This window comes from Misgurnus anguillicaudatus, chromosome 4 (genome assembly GCF_027580225.2).
Source record: "Misgurnus anguillicaudatus chromosome 4, ASM2758022v2, whole genome shotgun sequence".
NCBI lineage: Eukaryota > Metazoa > Chordata > Actinopteri > Cypriniformes > Cobitidae > Misgurnus > Misgurnus anguillicaudatus.
In genome coordinates, this window is record NC_073340.2 from 12761381 (window position 1) to 12775493 (window position 14113).

Consider the following 14113-nt stretch of genomic DNA (forward strand, 5'->3'; position numbering starts at 1 on the left):
ACTCTATTGCAGGGGTCTCAAACCTTTTTGTAAGCAAGGGCTACCACAATAGATAAAAAAATCTGGAGGGCTACTTTTTATATTGTCTACTAAAAATTGTTTTGTTTTACTTGTTGATATGTTTTATCATTGTTAACATATATAAGATAATGTGAAGCTAATATAAAAAAAATGATCTGGAGACAATGCTTTCATAAGCAGCTTATTTTATTAGGAGGACACTTGACTCGTTGCGTCAGGGTTTAAACAACCTGATCTCACGAATTTCCGTGGCATAGTCACGGAATTTTGTGCTAATTTTTCCGTGGCATTCTCACGGACTGTCTTTTTCCGTGGCATTCTCACGGATTGGTTACTCAACTGTTTTGTCCTATTTTCTTACCATTTTCGCTTCGGTTTAGGGTTAGATTTACATAAAAATGACATCCCTACCCAAACTCAACTCTAACCCCAACGCCAGGCGACAATTGTTTAAAGTGTAGAAAATATAAAAGAATAAATCAGAAAAAATAGTATAAACCAATATTTAAAGTGACATACAAGTAACCAATCCGTGAGAATGCCACGGAAAAAGACAGTCCGTAGCAGAGCCACAGAAAAATGCGGAGATCCATGAGAATGCCATGGAAAAATGAGCACAAAATTCCGTGACTATCCCACGGAACTTTGTGAGATCACGTTGGGTTTAAATGTCTTGCAGAAACATAGAACCATTAAATATAGTTTAACTTGACTTTCACTTGAATGTTGGAGTGAGTTTTGAGTCAGTATAAATCAGGCCCGGTACCAGGATGACATAACTGGGGGGGGGGGGGGGGGCACTTTAATATCTTGGAGGTGGGGCTCCACACTATACCTTATTGTGACTGATTTCCTGCTACTTTTTATTTATTTATTACTTATTTTAAATAATGCATTGTTTCAAACATTCATTCCTTGAATGCAAATAACACAAGCTAGCAATGTTGCTGTCATATCATCATCACAGGAAAAGAAGACACAACGAACTGCGAAAATAAATCCGACTTTGGAACATCAGTAAATGTGTCCATCCGGGCTAACTCCAGTCTCGTAATCGAAGTGACAAAAAAAATAAATAAACTAAGCTTAAACTAAATTAAACACTTAAACTTAGCTAATATAAATAATATCAAATAAACTTAAGTGTTATAGTCCCTGTAAAAAGTAAATGACAAAACTTTGACAAAAACAGAACTTAATTGCTACAAAACCATAAATAAATTGAATAAACATCTAGAAATCTACAACTCTTTTAATGGTAAGTTAAATGTTTGTGGCAATGCTTTTTAATAATGGGAGGCATTACTGTATATTATGTGGAAACAACATAATTTGGATTATTATAATGCTACGCAGCAGTCTCACATAAAAAGGAGGAAAAAAAGGGTTGCTTTGTCAACAGTAATGAGTAATACTTTTAACAATAAAAAAAGTTAAACGTTTTTGTACATGTTATGTGTTTTCGCTCGGCATATTTATCTCGTTCCGGCATTGATGGCACTTGGTTTGTCACTCTCTTCACTGTCTGTGGTCCTAAATGGCTTTTTGATCTCTCTGCTGCCCATCTAAAACCCAACCTGCTCTTATTTTTGGATTGTTCCCTGTTTTGACCGGACTCCCCAAATAGCGAACTATCCTCGTTTCTCTGCCTTCTTAAAGTTGTTATGCCGTTGTTCAGCTTTATTGATAATGTCTGATTTATCTATGAAGTTCGCTTTGAGGATGATAGTGACAGTGACATTACTAGTTGCATTTAAGAAACAAATGTTTAATACTTTGCAGGCTGAAACATCAAGGAAACCTCACCTGGGTCGCTAAATTGTACTGCTCCTTCATGTAGGCTAACTCCTTTTTTTATTTGCGCGCCGAAGCCATTCATGTGAGATTAGGTAATGAATTCAGTTATACACATTATTTAGGCAATCATTATAATGTGACTGAATTTAGCTCTCCAATTTAATTTATGTCTAATAAAAACTAGAGGGGCACCAATTTTTTCTGGGGGGCCACGCCCCCTTTCCCCGCCATGGCACCGGGCCTGGTATAAATATGGTATAAATATTAAACTGACAAACTTTTGGCTACTCCAGAATTGAATCTAAAGTGAGTAGTTTATAGTTTATGAGATCATTTACTAACTTTTATTTTATGTCTGTGAATCTTTCCTCTCTTTAAAGGGGAGGTTTAATGCTATTTCATGCATTCTGACCCACCAACACAGCCCAAGAGTTGTAGTCCTCATGCTAAACATAAGCAAAGTGTCAAAAAAGCAGTTGAGCTTGTAATAGAGTATTTCAGAGCCAAACTAACGCCTCCTAAGACAACAGTGGATGCAGTTCGTTTTTCCCAGACAGCAACGTAATTGCGAATGAGTTTGTTTGTTCCCTGGGCTGTATTTCGGAGAGGACTGCTTTACAAACAAGGCTCAGTTTGACGGACGCCGGATTTTCCACTTTTTTACAACTATTGGAGCTGTCATAACTGTAAAAGACCCCGTTTAGGAGTCACAACCACAGGCGTAAGTAAATCAAAATCTCACGTGTTTTGTTTGCAATCGCGCATACGTGCATGTAATGTAAACAACACCAACAACAACACTTTCTACTGCATTTACAACATTTACACCTTTTAAAACAGGCAAATGCAGTTAAAACCTGGATTATGTTGCTTTTTTATTAAAATAGTGGATAAACAAGCAAGGATTAATTACCTGATAGAGACATCCTGCTGTAATCGTTGCTGCTATTGTTCCTGTTTGTCCATTACTGACTAAGTATCCGATTCTGGATCATATTTATAATGTAAGGCTGGTTATTTTTAAAAAAAGTTTTTTTTTAAGTTTGATTTCCATCTATGTCGGCTGTAAATCCAAAAGTAGTATCGAAAGCTGCGCGTATACTCGTAACTCTTCAGCTCCGCCCACCGCACGCCTTCAAGTGTTCGACCTTTTACACCAGAAATCGAAAAGGCTGTTCTTTCTTTGATTAATCTGACAAAACAAATATATAAGCAAGATTAACATTAGATTGGCAAAAACATCTTGTGTTATGTCAGCTTTAACACTGGGAGACATGTTTAAGAAGGTTGATTCTGTGTTCTGTAAATCTCTTTTAGTCCTCTACAGAACCTGCGAGTGAAAAAATGATAACAGACTTTTTATTTTAGGGATAATTAATCTTTCTAAATACACATTAACCCTGAAATGGCATTTTCAAGCTTAAAGAAAATAAATGTACAGCTTAAGATTGGAATGTGTCGTGTTGAAATACATCCAGAAGACATGCTTGCATAACCAATACAACAACTGCCACATTAAAAAATATGTGCTCGTGAAAACTGCAGAAACTATATAATACAACCGGAAACTGCAGGACATTTTAAAGTCAAGCCATTTTGACATTTTTTATGGTTTATAGACATTAATATTGTTTCCAACAACTGGACTCAAATGATAAAATCCACACATAAATCAAGTTTCAGCTTGGCAATTCTGAAGATTTATCTTTCTGTTTTATTATTTTAAGACAATATGACACCGCAGAAGTAAATGACTATCCATGAAAGTTCTCTTCAATGTCAATAAAAAAATCTAATTTTGAGGACAGTGTGTAAATTCATTACTGGCTATTTTTGAATATAACCTGTTAGATAAAGCCAAAGTTATATTTTTCAAATTCTTTTTTTTTTGTCAATCAGTTTGTAAAGTTCAATGTTTAGAAATGGAATGCACATTGAATAAAAATAGGAATAAATCGAAATTGAATCAAATTTGAATAAGAGAAGATGCTTATAATCCATAATGAATGAAATAAGATAGATTTAGGTTGCCGATGTTTTAAGGCAGGGATGTAGCAGCCAGTGTTTGAATTGAGGGGGGCTGGGGTGGTCCCAGACTTCCTATAAGCATTGAGGGACCCCCTATAAAGCACAAAAATTTAAATCATAGGGGGTCCCATGGTTGTTATTAAAATTTAAATACTACATGAATTTAAAATGATCATGCTGCGCTGCCACAAAGCGATATTGTCCATTATTTGTTCCAATTTCACAATAAACTAAACCAAACAATTTCCGTCTGAAATAAATGTAAACTCTCAAGTGAACCTCACGCTGTTTTCTGGAGGAATTGATTTTTGTTTGGGTTATGGGCTTTTAAAAATAAATCTTCTGTTATTGCCAAAACTATTATTTTACACTAATTTGAGGGGTAAAAATGGATAGTGTTTGAGTTAAGGTAGTTTGAGGTTTCTTTGATTAAAACGTTGATCGAGGGCCAAAAAAAAAGTTGATCCAGGATCACATCTTTCTTTGTGAAATCACGGTGACCCTATAATGATGGGATGATGGGGGGTGGTCCTTTGACACGCTTCGAACACTGGTAGCAGCTGCACTTTTAGAAAAAGATGATTGTGTCCCCAGCCCTTTTTTGACCCAGTGACAAAATTTCTGTCCATGTTCTCTGGTTTGTTACTTAGATTTGAGAAACTAACATACAGCCAATCACGAGTGAGTGTTATGAGGCGAATCATCACTCATCATCGTCTGCCATAAGCTTCAAATCTCTTGTTGCTCTAACAATTTATTTTGTTCCCTATTCCTTGCCCTTTTGGTGGTTTTGGGGACCTGTTAATTGCACCCCAGATAAAAACAGAGGACACTATTGCGTTATGTCACTATCGAATTTCTAAGTTATGATTTTGACCTTACACCCCATCTACACTGGAAGCGAGTGACGTGATGCGACAAAAGACAGTGGAACTCATTAAGAATGAGGCATGGTCATGGGCGTAATTTCCACTGAGGACGGGGGACATTTTGTATCACAATATTCCAAAGAAGTATTTATATGCATCCGAGGAGTTGATTGTGATGAGTAAGAAACGCAACGACTGCTAAACTAGTCCAGTAATGTATATTTTTCACGAAAACATTTCCCCCCATTTTGTGCCCCCCCACTTCTCAAACCAAAGTTACACCCTTGGGCATGGTCATAAAAAAGTATAGATGTCCACAGAGGTCTCAAAGTCTTCCAAAGTTATTTTTTATTTGCAAATATCATCACAAAAAATAGGCTCATGTAAGGTTTCTTGCTTCCTTAAGCTATCATGGCATATTCCCAAAACTGCCACTGGGTACTATAAAATGCCAACTGGTATTTATTTTATGAGTATGAATGTATTTCCTTTGTATATAACATACATAATTTATTTGGCCTCTGAGCGTCATATCACCTGGCAGCTGCCCCCCCAAACTTTTAAAATGCCCGCTATACCCATGTTTGAGGGTTTGAATTTGAGTTTAAAGTAAACCGGGCACCAGATGGTCCTCCTGCTCACAATTAAACTCGCACTGCAATATGAACAGATGCAAATGAATGTACTGTGTACTGTACTAGAACTCATTTAAAATGGGCCACATGATTCACTCATGACCGCTGTTGCCTGACAACAATTAAAGTCATTTTAATTGTCCCCAGGCACACAGAAGTTCATTTCTTCAACATTTCACAATGGTGCAAGACTTACTGGGAATTTTATAAGGAATGAATACATCACCCGGCCAGTTCATTAGGCAGGACACAATCTAATCTAGCCTTTATATGATGAAGTCAATTCAGCAGAACATTATTGACTTTCTCTCTAAATGTTGGCATATAGATGACATTTTCTAGTTCACCATAACACATAGTTTCAATGTTTACTCTTTGTGGTCTTTTCACCACTTACTTTGGACCTGATGTAATGTTGCCGCCGAACCACGTCATAGCTCATTACCATAAAGTTGAACTAATTTCAAGACCAGTCCACTTCAGTTCACGACTGACTATATTAAAATAATGTAATCATTTTTATGTAAAACCTCAGTATATAAGCCAGCAAATCGCTATTTTCTACAGCCTTAAATTATTTGTATTTTTCAGAAAATAGCATTATCAATTTAGTGCAAATACCCAAGCAGGAATGTCCCCCTATGTTAGTTTTTGGTTCCCTTTTGGTTATTTTTTAAGTCTATATTTTTACAAATAACTTAAATAACTTATACAGAATAATGAATATTTGTACATTTTTAAAAAACCTTAAAATAACTTTACCAGAATGTTGCAGGATGGTTATTTTTTTAAACATTTTGCGACAATATTTGCAAGACAAATGTTTTATAAAAATGTTTTATAATAACCAGACAGCTTTTACCAGATCAACTTTGTAAATGTCCCAGGGTGTCGCAGTGAATGCCATGCACTGCTCCATGTGTGTTGACTATTGCTACTACAGTATATTTAGTATAGGGTTGCCACGGTGACAGAATTTTCCCACCAGTTAATCAGCGCGTATCACCGGGTGGGAGGGGCTTATAAATGCACATGCAGACGTGACATTTTACTTTCACTTTTGAATTACGCAACTATTTAAATGCAGTGCTTGGGTACGCTGCGTTAAATTGCGTATGAATTTACGTGCAACAGCTGGTTTAAATAAGTGCAGGTAATTCTCACAGAACCCGCCAGTGCCAAGCAGAGCAACCGGCTACTTCTCCATAAAGCGCTGCTTGAATGATGGGTTTACTATATTTCTTGATGAAAAACACAACAACAAAACAATCTCGCTTATATTAAACATCATATATGTATATTATAACAAAAACGAGTAAGCACGTGGCTTCTGCCAATCGTCTGGTCAGTCAGCTCGTCTCGAACACTCTGATAAGAATAAATGAAATCTGACACCTGCTGCTTTGTGACGCACGTTCAGCTCCGCTGAATTCAGGCAGCAGACACATTCAGTTGTGTGTTTGCTCTCTCTAACGAAACTAAATGATTTAATTACAAGAAAATATCAAAACGACGATGAAAGACGGTGTCGCGGTGGGCAAGTGATCTAACCGGTGAGAGGCTGAAGCACCGGTAATCACCGTTTCACCGACTATCGCGGCAAGCCTAGGCTGTTTCTCAATATGCGTTCTTCAGCGATCTTGCGTCCTCGTGTCCTCGCTCTACGTCATCATTAACGGTCGCAGTTCATTCCAATTCTCAAGAACGCAAGGACAGAGGACGCATGAAAATACCTGGATGTGTTCTTGATATTGAGGATGCATCGAGTGCAGACTTGCTGAAATCGCTTTACGCCCCAGAAGTCATTGCGGCAAAACTTCCGAGTTCGTTCTTCCAAGGTCGCCTGGCAAGACCGATCTCCACGAGGACGCAAGTCTGTTCTTTGCGTTCTTGGAATTGAGAAACAGCCCTACTTTAGTGCACTGATTTGGGCGCGCTTTTTTCTTTTCCGTTTTTCCAGTTCGCAGCATAAAGCCACAAACTTGCATCATTTAAAAAAAAAAAATTATTAAAAAAAAATACTTAAAAATGTGTTAAAGAATATATATATCTTGGTGATTTTAGATCGATTTGACACATCTATATAAAGATAATATGATGTCAATTGTTGTATCTATAAACAGAGAGGCGGCTAAATTGCGGTGGTAGATCTGTTCATTTAAAGTAAATTTAAATGTTTATTTATCTCTCAATTAATATATATTTTAAGTCCTCTATACAGTATTGTGTTGAAGTCAATTATTCAGATATTTGATAAAATACAATATTATTCACATAGAATGCGTGATGTTGAGGTAGCCTATTTTTATTAAAAAGAGAAATAAGTAAATATAAAGAGTGGGGCTACTGTGATGAAGGCAACCTAGAGACAGCATGCATATTTAAACCCAGTGACATAACACACCTGCCCTCATGGCCAAAAGTTTGTTCTCCTGATTTGCCAATCCGGGCCTGAAGCAGACTGATCTTTAGACTATAGTGTCCTCAGTTTTTTTTTAACATTATCTTTGTCTACAGGTCTGGGCAGTTGTTGTTGGCAAAGACACTGGACAGAGAGATCACAGATCACTACACGCTAACAGTCACGGCCTCAGATGGTAAACCTGACGGGGTAAGACATATCTCTGTCCATCACACCGTATATTTTCTGATGATTCAGATGCAATGTGTACATCTACCTGTCTTACTGATCAATGAATGAGAAATAAATATATGCAGTCATTGAATCAAATCAATCTTTAACTCAGTGATTGTTGTCTTTGATTTCTTCAGTTCTTCTGAAGGTGTTGCATTGGTTTGATTCGTGATAGTTGTTTTTTTTGCATCCGGTCTTTTCCAGTCTCTTTGCTCTCAGAGTGATTGATGTAAACAGAGGAAATGAGCTGCATCTTACAATGGAGTGATTATGCGGTAATGATGGAGATAAACGAGCCGGACGACTTTTTAATTATGAAGAACCTTCTTTGGTTCCTGTCTCTCATTCAGCTTATGTGCCATTCTGGATGATCCGATCTCATTTAGTATTCCTCAGTATTCCTAGGAATGACATGCGTGTAATCTATGCACCTCCAAACTCAAGGACAGTCAGGTTACAGAAGAAACTGCATGAAGATCTTGCTTACAGCACAACAACTTTTCCAGTTGAACACAGTTTGTGAAGGTGCTTGTCACACAGTAAAATTAATTTGCATTGAAGTCAGATTTGTGATGCATCAAAGTCACAGACCTGTAACCTTTATAAACAATTCAGGCTCGCTTCAATAGTTAAGAGTGACCTTAACAGTTTCAATAGTTTAATAAGCTCAGAATAATTCAGATTTTAATTTACAAAAATTTTAAATCTTACCTGCCCTGTCAAGGAGGACATCCCTGTGTGGTTACCTCATGAAAGTTTAATGAGAAAACGGGTGTTGAGCGGCAGGTTTCATTCCCAAACCCTCATTTTCCCACAGGAGACCTTGCATGGCCTTTGCTCTTCTAAGACTTAAATCCATGAGACTGGGGAACAGATGCATTTAAAATGATAATACAATACAGTGACCTTTGCTAAAGCAGCTGGCCATTAGGCAATTTAATAAATAGTGCTTTTCTGGGTGAAGCTTGGAGGAGAGATGACAAAATAAACAGACCTGCAAACTTGTCGCTTTTCGGCGACAATCGCCGTTTTCTTGGTCAATTGGGTCATTCACGTGAATCGCGTAGAACCGGAGAGTTTTTTTTGAGGTGGTGGGGGGGGGGGGGGGGGGGTCGCGCGCGCAGGCTGCCCTTTATCTGAATGCCATGCGGGCTAGAATTGCCAAACATTATTGGATAATTCTTATAATTGACACTTCTCTGGGCCAATCGGAATCTTGGCATTTGCTTTTCTCTGGGCCAATCGGAATTTTAGCACTTCCTTCAGAATCTTGAAGACAGCGCGCGAGCGCGGTCCTTTGGATGAGAGACACACCTGGCTACCACGCGAGTCTGATGGACACTTTTAACGTGAAGGAACCATCTTATTCAAGGTAAGTCAACTTTTTTGGACCAAAAACAACTACTACTTGTTTGCTTGATTTAAATTAGCGTTAGCTACCGCTTATATTGTACTTTTTCGGAACGAGTCTACGCCGAGTAATGCACAAACGTAGACCTTGCATAAAGTTTTCCTATGCTTCGAGCAAAATGACTAATGTTAGCTAACTTAGCAGGACGATTGTTAGCTAGGCTTATCGTTACCCGGGTGCTCTGCCCTGAGTTCCGAGATATACGGCTACTACTCGAATTCTGAGCTAACGTTACCCTGAATAACTTCATTACGGTGGCTGGCGTGCGCGCTTGGGCAGGCAGTCATGCGTGATGTGGGTAAATGTTTACACAATAGCTGATGCGAGAGTAATGTTAAAGGAAAACCCACCGTTTTTCAATATTTTACTATGTTCTTACCTCAACTTAAACTAATTAATACATACCTATCTTTTTTAAATGCATGCACTTAATCTTTGTACATCGCGTTGTGAATGTGATTTAGCCTAGCCCCGTTCATTCCTGGTGGCTGTATACCTGGTAAACAGGAATTTTTTACAACAGGGCTGTTTAGACAAAACAATCTGGCGAGCGTGTTGTCCTAGGCTAATACACCAACAGCAAATTTCTGTATAATAAAGGGCTACATTTTGCATCAAAGTCTGTCAATGAAATCTTTACATTGTGTTGTAAGTTGAATTTACATTATGAACACTAGCACTTTGAGATTGTTTATTCAATGTAAGGAGCCCTACATATAAAATGCATTATTATAATAATTATTGAACAGAAATGTATGTTGATATTCACTGCATATCAGCCATACAGTATGGAGACACGTTGTTTTATCATATTAGTCCTATGTATGATAGTTTGCAAGGTTATATTTTAATGATTTTAATTTACTTTCAGGCAATGGTTCTGGGCACTTTGGTGGAGCACTTACTGCCATTCACAATGGCCCGTCATCGTCATCCTTGCACAGATGCCGGCTGAGGACAAAGTGGCTCTGTCGCACGAACATCGGCAAAATATATATATATTTTTTTATTTCTGTCTGTCTCTTGTTATTTTTTATTTCAGTGTCATGCTTCACAACACTTCCAGGCGTTTCCGTGAGTTGTAAATAAAAACATTTGTAAAATATTAAATGTGTCATTCTCCTTAAGCTTCAAGGATGTTTTAACATTGATTTTTGATTAAAGTATGGTGATTTTTGTTAAGTCACGTCCAGAATCATATTCAAATCACACAAAAAATAGAGCTGGGGTAACCGCCCCAAAAGTACACCCCCCAACCACCCCCACCCCCCCCTTGACACTGTCCCCTTTTTTTCTCTTAGGAGTTTGCAGGTCTGAATAAATCCCTTTGTAGGGGCACTGGGTGGCACAGAGGTCCTTTTTACTTTTCTCGGGAGGTAGGGGTGTCGAGGTAAACCAAATCCTGTATTACCGCGCTACTGACAAGCCAATCGCATGAATGACAAGCAATCGCGATTTTCACATTAAATTCATGAAGCTATGCCCTTTTTGTTTTACACATCATACATGTATAATAAATGCCAGATAAATTGTCAAGAGTTAAAGCAACATATCAGTATCAGCATAGTGTACGCACTTTCTTAATGATGTATGACAAATTTGGAGGGCGGGGGTCAGAGCAGCAGCAGAGAACCCTCTGTAAACTGCATACACTCTCATCTTGAATGCGGAGGCCACTAAGATGGCGGAGCTACCAGAAGCTAGTTACTTTAGTTTATAAAGTATTAAATATGGATATTTCTACAACAACGCCGTGCGGATTACCCCTCAGAAGGACTTTGTTTATCCTCCTGGAGCCGTTTGGATTTATTTGGGGAAGGATAAATGCACATTTTTGTACTTGAAGGACGTGGACCCCCATAATTTTACATTTGACTGAAAGTTTTAAAGCATTTTCTAATATAACTGAAAATGTGTTCGTCTGAAAAATGATGGACATATGCATCTCAGACAGCTTGGGGGTGAGTAAATCATGGGTTTAATATCATTTTTGGCCGAACTATCCCTTTAAGATAAGCTTAGAGAAAGGAATTTTATGTCATGTGTTGTATTTGATTTTATCTGTATGGTTTTGTTGTACATTTTTCAGCTTGACATTTCCTAAAGATTAATACTATCCTCCCCGGTCCTAATCGCCAGATACTTTGTTTGTGAACTTGTGATTTTGTTGACAGTCGGATCAGATTACCTTATGTTATCCACCTTGTGTTTCCACGGCATTGTGCAAACTCAGCAGGCTTTATTGCCTGCACATGAAAAATGTATAGGACCAATCTGCCAAATACACCAGCATTTAAACCTAAAAAACAAATAAGACCAAATCACAGAAGGAAATAACAATTTATGGATCGTTTGATTCTTTCCAGAGCAACTTGGACTCCAGTAAACTGTTTGAGAAATATCAGAGTAAAGGAGAAACCTTCTTCGTTTTGCAGTGAAATTTGACATGTCCTTGAGTTTTACTGAAGCTACAGTTTTTTACTGAAATTAATGCCGAATAAAAGAAAAGTGCTCACTAACACAGATTTAGAAAAAGTTGTGAACAATATTTTAGAGAAAAAGGCCTTTTTGTTGTAGCCTACATAGAAAAAGATCTTTGAGTTCAGCTCAAGAGAAATGGGGGCAAAAACAAAAAAGTTGCATTTATAATTTTGTTTATTGTTATTTTATATACCTCTATACAGTACCGTGCAAAAGTCTTAGGCCACCACCACCAGACTTGTGTTTTAGAAATTTTTATTAATTAAGATTTAATTTCATATAGGTTAGGAGATCCTGCAGCTGCCTGCTATTGCTCAAGTGGAAGGGGGGTTTAAACTAAATACTTGACACTTCAGCTTATACTTTTACACTGCTTTTAATACTACATACAAGTTTCCTGTATTTTCTCATTGTATTCTAATAAAGAGACTGAGAAATAATGACATATGATCACTATAACATTGCAAAAACAACAAATCTCATTATGGCATGGTGGCATAAGACTTTTGCACAGCACAGTATATACAGTGAGGAAAATAAGTATTTGAACACTCTGCTATTTTGCAAGTTCTCCCACTTAGAAATCATGGAGGGGTCTGAAATTGTCATCGTAGGTGCATGTCCACTGTGAGAAACATAATCTAAAAAAAATCCAGAAATCCCAATGTATGATTTTTTAAACTATTTATTTGTATGATACAGCTGCAAATAAGTATTTGAACACCTGTCTATCAGCTAGAATTCTGACCCTCATAGACCTGTTAGTCTGCCTTTAAAATGTCCACATCCACTCCATTTATTATCCTAAATTAGATGCACCTGTTTGAGGTCATTAGCTGCATAAAGACACCTGTCCATCCCATACAATCAGTAAGAATCCAACTACTAACATGGCCAAGACCAAAAAACTGTCCAAAGACACTAGAGACAAAATTGTACACCTCCATAAAGCTGGAAAGGGCTATGGGGAAATTGCCAAGCAGCTTGGTGAAAAAGGCTCCACTGTTGGAGCAATCATTAGAAAATTGAAGAAGCTAAACATGACTGTCAATCCCCCTCGGACTGGGGCTCCATGCAAGATCTCACCTCGTGGGGTCTCAGTGATCCTAAGAAAGGTGAGAAATCAGCCCAGAACTACACAGGAGGAGCTGGTCAATGACCTGAAAAAAGCTGGGACCACCGTTTCCAAGGTAATACACTAAGACGTCATGGTTTGAAATCATGCATGGAACGGAAGGTTCCCCTGCTTAAACCAGCACATGTCCAGGCCCGTCTTAAGTTTGCCAATGACCATTTGGATGATCCAGATGAGTCATGGGGGAAAGTCATGTGGTCAAATGAGACAAAAATAGAACTTTTTGGTCATAATTCCACTAAACGTGTTTGGAGGAAGAAGAATGATAAGTACCATCCCACGAACACCATCCCTACTGCGAAGCATGGGGGTGGTAGCATCATGCTTTGGGGGTGTTTTTCTGCACATAGGACAGGGGGACTGCACTGTATTAAAGAAAGGATGACCGGGGCCATGTATTGCGAGATTTTGGGGAACAACCTCCTTCCCTCAGTTAGAGCATTGAAGATGGGTCGAGGCTGGGTCTTCCAACATGACAATGACCTGAAGCACACGGCCAGGATAACCAAGGAGTGGCTCTGTAAGAAGCATATCAAGGTTCTGGCGTGGCCTAGCCAGTCTCCAGACCTAAACCCAATAGAGAATCTTTGGAGGGAGCTCAAACTCTGTGTTTCTCAGTAACAGGCCAGAAACCTGACTGATCTACAGAAGATCTGTGTGTATATATAACAGTACAGTGCAGTTACACTCTCTAAACCAGTGGTCTCCAACATGGTGCCCGCAGGTTGCCCGCCAAAGCACTATTATCTATTAACTCATTACGTTGCCCACCAGCATTTTTTGTTATTTTCACAAATGTTTCACAAAATACCTTACAGGAAAACGGCCCCTCTGCTTTTAAACAAACAATAAACAAACAAACAACATTTTGTCCTATCTATATTTTTTCTCTGCTTATAAACTCTTAAATATGGGTATTTTTCTTAAAAAAAAAAATGCTGAAATAATTGCATTTTTGTGACGGAATTGTCTTAGAGATAAGATTCAGAATGATTTTTAAAACATACACAGAGTTTAAAAACGTTTTGGCTTTAGTTTTTTATAAATTACAGATTTACATAAAACCTCATCAGGAACACTTTTTTAATGCAAATGTTTTCT

At 38.0% G+C, this 14113-nt stretch overlaps 1 protein-coding gene across 3 annotated transcripts in view; it reads left to right on the forward strand.

Moving 5' to 3' along the window:
- The window catches only part of pcdh15b (protocadherin-related 15b), a 297173-nt gene that overhangs the window by 141031 nt on the left and 142029 nt on the right, over nt 1-14113 (forward strand). For all 3 annotated transcript variants that reach the window (XM_055175304.2, XM_073866716.1, XM_073866717.1), the window contains exon 18: nt 7868-7961. In XM_055175304.2, coding sequence (XP_055031279.2) covers nt 7868-7961 — 94 coding nt within the window. The remainder of the gene's footprint in view (nt 1-7867; nt 7962-14113) is intronic.